Genomic DNA, 9,600 nt, shown 5'->3' with positions numbered 1-9,600 from the left:
CTTAGCTGTATAAGCCTAGCAACAAATTAACTAGAGAAAGTTAATCATTTGAATTTCCCCTATAGTCTGTGGGACATAATGCAAGTGCTTATAATTCATTTATATAGCACCGTCAATGTGAACTGAAATTAACCCACTTCTGTGGTTTCTGCCTCCTAAGAGATCATAACAGAAGCAGCAAGTTAATTACATGATGAAAAATTAAATAATTTAAGAATTTTCAAAACTTCTTTCCAAAACTCTTGAAGCGAGAGTGGCTTGCTTTCAAAACTCGAGTTTAAAGGTCTGAATTGTGTATTTGTGAAAAGATTTTCTCATATTTGTAAACATTCACATAGGCTGGAGAATCTAGGTTTTTTTCTCCTAGACAGTGCTCTACCAACATGAACAATCTCAAGGTCAATTATTTTTAAAAATGTTAAGCAACAATATGAGAATATTTGCAGTTCTTGTTTCAAAGTGCAAATAGGAAGATGGATTTATTAGTATGGTGCTGATGGAATAAAAAAAAGTTAGAAATCAATAAACTATCAAAACTTGCCAATGTGCAAAAAATGCTGTTGTCAGATTTAAAATGTATTTTTCCCCAGATAATTAAAATGCTGGTTAACACAAGTTAGGGAAAACTCAGAATGCTATGAAAACACCAAAAAATGTAGGTAGCAGTGTGAGTTCATTAGGAAAAAATATGAAAAGAACATCAGCACGTCTTTATTGCGGTCAACTAAAACATCACAAAATAGTGAGCAAACTTCAAAATACATCAGAACTCAGTCATCAGGCTGGTTAAGTGCCAAAAGGCAGGTGGAAACATGATGGAAGAGTTTGTAGACTGGAGCTCTGAACAGGAGAATCTCCCTTCTAATTAGGTTGCATGGCCTTATCAGAGGCATACTCAAAAGCAGCATACTCAAAGCTATGGTTTTTACGTGAGGAAAATACAGGCAGCAAAGAACTCTGAAACTGTATTGGACAGACCAGAGTATGTGCAAAGCAGACCCAGCTCTACAAATCCACAATTTTCAAGCAACCTTTCCTACCTTTCCCCACTCAACACCATTTGCTACCACCCAGAAAACACACAAAATATCCCAATGAGCTTCTCCATCTCCAATCTGAATATTGTAGTCTTAAACCTGGAGATTGTGCTTACCAGTCTACGGCATAAGGTAAAGGTAAAGGTACCCCTGCCCGTACAGGCCAGTCTTACCAGACTCTAGGGTTGTGTGCTCTATAGGCCGGGAGCCAGCGCTGTCCGCATACACTTCTGGGTCACGTGGCCAGCGTGACAAGCTGCATCTGGCGAGCCAGTGCAGCACACAGAACGCCGTTTACCTTCCCGCTGGTAAGCGGTCCCTATTTATCTACTTGCACCCAGAGGTGCTTTCGAACTGCTAGGTTGGCAGGCGCTGGGACCGAACGACGGGAGCGCACCTCGCCGCGGGGATTCAAACCGCCGACCATGTGATCGGCAAGTCCTAGGCGCTGAGGTTTTACCCACAGCGCCACCCGCGTCCCCTATGTCTACGGCATAGTTGTTACCAAAGGTTTGCAAGCCGTCCCAAGAAAGGTCATTCTGATGTTGTGAGGCGGGGGGGGGGAGGAATATTTGTTCACTTTCCCATAATTTTATACACGTCTATCATGTTGCCTCTTACCTGTTCTCTAAACCAAAAAGTCCCAGATTTCGTACCTTTCCTCATAGGGGAGTTGCTCCAATCCCTTGATAATTTTGGTTGCCCTTTTCTAAAGTCAATGCTCAAACCTACTGATACGGAAAAAGTAAATATATAAGAAACACTATACACCCTTCCATGGTAGAACTCTTCCAGTTTTGATGTAGTCTATGGCTCCAAGAGTGGTCATAACAAAGCACCTTTTATGAAGTCTTCCGTATCTATTTAATAGGCCCTTGCTGCTGGGCTCAATGGAGTTGTGTACAGACTCTTCCTAATCACAGTGACATACATCATAAAGGCACAGGAGAAACAAAACAAGGCTAAACTGAAAAGAACATGGCGAATTGTTAATCTTGATATTAAAGTTTCACCACTGTAACCAGAGACACTTTTATCACAACCTACTGAAGTATTCCTTAAAACATTCAGTTGTTTCAGTGACAAGAAACTTCACTGAGATGCAAATCATTTTGCTGTTACAGCAACATCAAAAAAGGCATAAACATGATAGGCAGCAGAAAACCAAGTCAAATTAGAGAACTTTACTTTAGATTCCAGTCTTCCCATCAGAACAGTAAGCAAAATGCTAGTTAAGGGGAGCAGTAAGGTAAAGGTAAAGGGACCCCTGACCATTAGATCCAGTCGTGACCGACTCTGGGGTTGCGGCGCTCATCGCGCTTTATTGGCTGAGGGAGCTGGCGTACAGCTTCCGGGTCATGTGGCCAGCATGACTAAGCCGCTTCTGGTGAACCAGAGCAGCACACGGAAATGCCATTTACCTTCCCGCCGGAGCGGTACCTATTTATCTACTTGCACTTTGACGTGCTTTCGAACTGCTAGGTTGGCAGGAGCAGGGACTGAGCAATGGGAGCTCACCCCGTTGCGGGGATTCGAACTGCCAACCTTCTGATCGGTAAGTCCTAGGCTCTGTGGTTTAACCCACAGCGCCACCCGCGTCCCAAGGGGAGCAGTATAGAGGATCAATTTAGATTCTAATGAACAAAAGGAAAAACTAATCACTAATCCTAAAGTTTAGCTGGTACTCTTTGCTTCTGTTTAATAGAATCTAAATGCATCCTCTGTATCCCCTTCTTTGACTAGTGTTCTGCTTACTGTAGTGATGGGAGGACTGAAACCTAAAGTCAAGTTCTCAAACCCAGGATAAAAAACTGTCAGTACTGACTGAAGCAAAACACTAGAAAGGATTAAAATGAAAGAAAACAATCACAGAAAGGTTTGGCAGATCAAGCTTCGCATGGCCCTTGGCAAAGTGTCCTTGATGGCTGTGGCCTTTTTCGTTTCCCACAATGCTTTTCAAATAGTGCTGCTCCAAAGCCTTGTGGGAAATTAGAACAGCTGTTGCTACCAGGTAAGCTACAGCTGGGGGTCAATCGTAAGCGTCAGTGTGTCCTGCCAGCTGCCTGAGGGTGCCAAGTACTGATGCTGGATCATGTTTGGCTGCCCTGTCTACTCTCTTCCTCTCTTGGCTGGCGTCCAGTGACCGATTCTTCTCTCTCTTCTGCCAGTAAAGGGGAGGGGAGTAGCAAAGCAGGAGAGAGAACACACACGACAGCTCAGTCCAGAAGAGCCCTATTGCTGCTGTTGTCTTGTCTCTCATCAGTTTAAGAGGGGGGAGAGAGAGAAAATGCTGAGATGCAGCTGTCAAAGGGCACAGCTACATTTCCCAAGCTGGTGAACTATAACAGAGCTATGGCTGCTCCTGTATGCATGTGTTCTCTATCCTCTAGTGCAGGAATGTCCAGTGTGCATGCACACGAAAGGTCATACCAATAACTTAGTTGGTCTCTAAGGTGCTACTGGAAGGAATTTTTTTATTTTATTTTGTTTCGACTACGGCAGACCAACACGGCTACCTACCTGTAACTAGAACTATGGAAGGCACCACATTGAGCCACATGAAATGGAAGTCCATCAACCTCACCAGGTATCTGAAGAAGTCTGCATGCACACAAAAGCTCATACCAATAACTAACTTAGTTGGTCTCTAAGGTGCTACTGGAAGGATTTTTATTTTTTTTATGTGGTTTCAACTCCCAAGAGACTGCGATCTACTCCCACTATAAAAAAAAAAACTGGCAGTGATATACCCATTGGATTGGATTGACCAAAGTTGTTGAGTTGTTGAGCTTTTTTGGGGGGGGGGATCACGCAATCAACCAGGGACGCCCCACAATAGACTGATAGATCACGACTGACCTCTTGGGAAATCCCTGCTCTAGTGGAAGAGGAAGGTTCCCCCAAATTGCTATTGTGGGACTGGGGCTATTATTGCTATTATTATTTATTGTGTACCCTTTACGCTGAGGTCCCAGGGTTGGTTAGATACTTAAAAAACACAAATTAAAACACAGTTTAAAACAACTTATGTTTTATTCCATATTGTTTGCATGGAAATCCAGCATTATGTCTCATTTGTACAAAGTTCTATCCTTATCCCATCACAAGAACTTGGCATTTTGGTGCTCATATCACTGGAACCTCAAATATTTGTAGAATGTGACAGAATTCAGCTGTTGAATAGAGCCAACAGGAATAAAAGGTAGCAGTTTGCGCAGAGGACAGGTGTAATGTTCCTATCAACAAATGTCAAGTTTAATAGGCAATATTCAGTCTGTTTTAGATAACCACATCAACACCCAGATAAATATCTTAAACAGGGGGAAAATATTTATCCATCAATTCAGACGACACAAAGAATGTTTGCTAAAAAAAAAAAATAGAATTTCTTAATGAATTTAAATTTTTCAAGTTGAAACACAATGTATGTTCTATGCCACCAACTCAGAAGCCATTTCCTGCCAGAGCACTAAACAATATTGAGCAAGTGAAAAGCAAAGGAAATTACTAAGTTTTTTCCCCTTAAAATTAAAAGTTTCAATAAACACCTTTTTATTTTTCATATTTCCTAACATTACATTTATTTGGTCTACCTTTACACATTTCACTTCAGTACACGCCACACACTCAATACTGTTGTCGATTATTGAAAACCTTTGCATTTCTTTTGTTCTTTGGTATTTTATTGAGGAGGACTGAAAACACATTCTGAATACCAAATGTACAGTTCTGAAACCTGTTCAGAGACAACTTTAATCCAGGATTTATTAAAGGGCTTTCCCACTTGTTATGCTCTCTGACAAGCTGTTGCTTCATCCCGCATTCCTCTGACAGAAATTTCTTCTGGTTTAACAAATGACTGAAGGGAAATTTCATTGTGATGAACGGAGCACCGAATATTTAGAAAGAGAGGAAAAAGCAAGACAGAAAACATCCTGTTGCTTTCTGAGATAAAGTGAGGATTACCGGGGGGGGGGGGGGCAGGCAAGCATAGAAGCTTGCTGGTATCACAGTATCTTTTAGTATTAGCCACAATATTATATTTATAAAGATATAAAATAGCTACAGGTTAATATACTGCAATGAAAAGTTCTCTCAACCTAAGAATATGAAGGTTTTAAACTGCATAGACTTTACAGCAGGCAGAAGCTGATCCAACCACAGCACCACCTGGTCTATTACCTCCCTCTTCAAGACACAATGCTGCAACAAAGCAAATATCAAAAATAATGTGGACGTTACCACCCAAAAAAAACACCAACCACTTTTTTTCCAAAAAGGCTACTCATCCATGACAAGCCACTATGTAGAAGACCAGCAAATAGAAGCTATCACAGTTTTATTTTTAATGAAAAAATTGAAAGTATACAGAGGGGGGATCAGAAGGAGCAGCAAAAAAGTGATAGAAGTCCAGTGTTTAAGAAACTTATCTAACCTTCTCATACTCCACTAAGCAACACAGAGACAGTTCTCGGCATACCAAACCTCCCTCTAAATCTAATAATCAAAACATTCCTCTTCTGCTGCAGGGCCATAAATGTATTTGATTTCTGCAAATCCATTCTCTCAAGTTGTATGGAGACTTCCGCATCCCAGGCTGGTCACTACTGTCAAACTAAAATTTTATTTGGCTTATCCTTTTCTACTCTCCCTCTGCAAAAAAAGAAAAAATACAGCAAAATCAAGCAATTTGTAGCTGCTCTCTATGTTACAGAGCTGAAGTTCATGTTGCAAGCATTTGAAAACACTCTCCCTCAGAGGCTCAGAAGATACTTCATTATAAAATCTTAGTGGTAGGCTTACCAGGTGCAAGGAATTGCTTTATTTCAACAAATACAAATGGATGGATGTAGATTTGTATTAAAGTAGTTTGAACTTCACAGTTCTTGCAGAAGTGGGACAAATGGTCTTTTTATTAAACAAAAAGGTTGTTATTGCTGTTTACCAATAAATTTTTTTAGAAAAAAACAAACCACAGCCCTTATAGAAAATACAAGTCTGATAAATCAGATTATAAAGATTAATTTGCATGCCACACATTTCTTGAAGGGTCATTTATGTTTGGCAACTCTTCCACAAATGATTCAAGGCTGGTTTAAAAAAAGGTACGTGTACTCTGAACGGTAGGCTTCATTTTCTTTTCCTCCACCCCAGTTAATAAAAAAAGAAAGAAAACAAAAATTAAAAAATGATGGTATGGAATCTGAGGGCTGTAGACTGAAACCACTTCTGTCATCTGTGACGAGGGAATTGGTGTTGCCTCTTCAAAAGGTTGTTGGCAGGCCAGCAGAAAGATTAGAAAGGCTGGAAGGAAGAGTAAAAAGAAAAGAAGAAGTTGTAAGCTATGGCAAACTTGGTTAGTTTCACAGCTTATGTAAAGGGCTACGACTATCAAATTAACATGTATTGAGGCAAGAGGGAAGGCTGTATGGGTAAATGGGGAGAGGCTCAGGCTGGCCTGTGCTTCAAATGGCCAACTGCACTACTTGTAGAATGTAGGGTCCATACGGAACCTTTGAGAATCCTGTACAGACACTGTGCCCATCTGGTGAACTGGGTATGTTGCATCCTGACGCAGTATAGCAATAAGGGAAAAAAACACTGTCAAAATGCACTCTTATTGAACAGCCAGTACATAAACTTTTAAAGAAGAGTGTGCTGTCCTTTTTGAAGCAGCCCAGTAATTGTAGACAGCTGGAAAGCCTCTCTCTTTCCCCCCGCCCCCAACCTGATGGCATTTATATTTTTACCTATGAGCTCTCAAGGAGACAGCACAGGATCTGCCAACCCCTCCAAAAAGTTATTATTTGTGTTGAGTTTACATTTAAGTTATGCATAAGATCAGAGACATTTATCTGCATATTTTAGATGTAGCTTCACTTAGCAAGCAAAGCATGAATATGTCATGAAGCAGCATGGTATGAGCCAAACTGAGTATATTTCACTGAGTCCTGGGAATAATTTCTAGAGCTACGTTTTATTTGTTTACCAGAGCTGCAACAAGTGCAGTTAAAAGAAAATATTAAGATATTAAACAAATGATGCTTAATATTTGATACCCTGGTTCCATAGTGTGTTGAGGGAACCTAACAGAGCCACCCAATTACAAAGTATAAAACAAACACCAAGCACAGTTCAAATCATTTAAATCTACACACAAATGCACACAAACTGAGACATTTCCCTTGCTAAACAATACTACTATGTCAACTGAATATAACAGATGAGTTAAATGAGCTGAAATACTTGATAACCCATTGAATAATAATTAAAACTTCGTTCAGTGTTTCAGAATTTAATTCTGCAAGGGTATGTATACATTTAGGATTTATTTTCTGTTGCGTTTCCCTCCCTCTCTCACTAACCTGAAGCCGTGAAGAACTAATTTCGAAAGAGAGACGTTATCTAGCTTCTTCCTAGCACAAATGCTGGCACAAATAACAGAAGTTAATCTCATTCCTGGCTAGTATGAACTTGCAAGTCACTAAAATATGAGCACCACAAAATTACTTTTGCCCACTGCAATACAGTGACTTCCATCTTTTAAACAGATCCCTTTGATTTGCTTATGCTCTCATAGTTGCTTGGGGCGGGGGGGATCACACTGTCATATTTTTAACAATGCAATGCTAAACAGATACCAGAGCTGTCATAAGCTTGAAATTCCTTTGACAAGGGCTTTAGGTGTTGCTTCAGTGCAGCTTATGCATCCAGTCACAAGAAGATGCAGAAGTTCTGATTTCAATATTGCAAAGCAGCACAGGAAACTGGAAGCTTGAAACTTTCCACTTTTTCTTTTCACCACTCTCTCAAATATCCAAAGCACATTGTGGATTTGCAGGGTAAGTAGTAGTCTAGCTGCTTCATATTCCAAGCCACAATCATGGGGAAAGGAAGAAAATGACTTCTAGTATCCTGCCTACTGAAGTCACCTGGAAGGCTGGGATAAGGGAAATGGCCTTATGAAACTGGATGGGACAAAGAAGTCTACTCCAGGTGCACTTTTCATTGCAAATCCTACACATAAGGAGACCACCTAAGATTTTGTCACCTGCACACAAGGGAACAAAGTCTCTAAGTTTCAGCCATTTAACATTCTCACATCAATAGGAGCTCTTATCACTTCCCTATTCTACAAAAGGAGGGTTGTACTCTCAAGTAGGGACAACCTGTGCTGCATTTATATTGAGGATTACTTACAAATTCTGAATGATGGGTATCCATACATCAATGTTGCGGCTGTTCAGGACAAACATTCATAGTTCTATAGATTTCTTTCAGGAGAAGCAAAGCGGTGTCTTCTGATTCCCTGCAAATAAAAATACGTGCTGATTGCCAAATAATTGCCTGCTTGAAACCTTTTGCTACTCAGCATTTCCCCCCCCAAGTGCAGCAGACACAAATACCTAAATATGTGATCTTGCTGACTGAAAGTTTGCCACTGTGATGTTTTCATTTGTTCCTTGTTATTGCTTCTCAACACCATTCCTCCCATACCTCACAAGCAATCTGCTGCTGGCAGCCTGGTTTCCTCAACAACCTGCATGTTACTTTACATTCCATGACATCATCCATCAGTGCCTAACACTGTACTGTCACAAGTGCAATAAAAATACAGATTCCTTTAGCACACTCATTGAGCTCTGTGGGTGAAGCAGATCTTTTCCACCCTCAGATGAGCTTTCGTGGATTTATTTTAATTCTACTTTCTAGTTATTAATACTATCATTAAAATCACAGTACATCAAAGTACCGTTGTGTTATTTTATTGAATGTATTAATGTAGCCCATTTTAAGTTCCCTTCTAGGAAAAAAATTAATTAATTATTATTATTATTATTATTATTATTATTATTATTATTATTCCAGTGTGCATGAAGCCTTACAGACAGCATGTTATTTCTGGCCAGTCTCTGTCAATGAATGTTATTGCTAACTCATATTTCATTTGCACAGTGCGCATTTCAACATTGCTCTCCGCAAAATGTAAAAAAAACCCCTGCATTAATATCAATAAATCAAAGATAATTTACTTCACCCTCCTTCTACAGTGCAGGATCCTCCAGGTGCCCTATCATAAATTACTGTACACCAAGATGGATAAAAATTGATTTTTTAAAAATAAACTTTTTCTTTTTAAAAAATGTAGATTAAAAATGTTTTAGGTAATATGTGTCTACATATTAATATTTACAGTCTAACTGCCAAGTATAGGTATCTTAATTTTTTCCTGATGAAAATAAATTGCTCTAGTCTGCCCAGTAACTATCAAAACTTGCTTCCATCTATCAGAGGGCCATGTAGGCTATACCTGCAGAAATGTCCTTTTCTCCATTACTTATTAAAGGTCCAGGTGCCCTACCCTCTTTTGCACCTGGCCATCCTACCTAGCGGTCATGGGGCATTTGTTTGTGTTTTGTTTTTGAGGGTGGGGCCTGGCCAAGGCACAGTGAGGCATAAATGAGAAAACTGGAAAGAAGAAAAAACCCAAGCCGTCTGCTCGGCATGTTCCTATATTCCCACACTTAGGCCTCAGTCCTATACCTTACTTGTCTGGGAGTAA

At 40.0% G+C, this 9,600-nt stretch overlaps 1 protein-coding gene across 1 annotated transcript in view; it reads right to left on the bottom strand.

Moving 5' to 3' along the window:
* Nucleotides 1-4,051: 4,051 nt before the first annotated feature.
* The window catches only part of SEC23IP (SEC23 interacting protein), a 29,926-nt gene continuing 24,377 nt past the window's right edge, over nt 4,052-9,600 (bottom strand). Inside the window, exons 18-19 of the mRNA XM_077930288.1 lie at nt 8,238-8,346; nt 4,052-6,341 (exon numbers count right to left, since the gene is read on the bottom strand). Coding sequence (XP_077786414.1) covers nt 8,265-8,346 — 82 coding nt within the window. The 3' untranslated portion in view covers nt 4,052-6,341; nt 8,238-8,264. The remainder of the gene's footprint in view (nt 6,342-8,237; nt 8,347-9,600) is intronic.

Source organism: Podarcis muralis, chromosome 6 (assembly GCF_964188315.1).
Source record: "Podarcis muralis chromosome 6, rPodMur119.hap1.1, whole genome shotgun sequence".
NCBI lineage: Eukaryota > Metazoa > Chordata > Lepidosauria > Squamata > Lacertidae > Podarcis > Podarcis muralis.
Note: the sequence above shows the minus strand (reverse complement) of the source record. Positions and strands in the feature narration are given on the sequence as shown.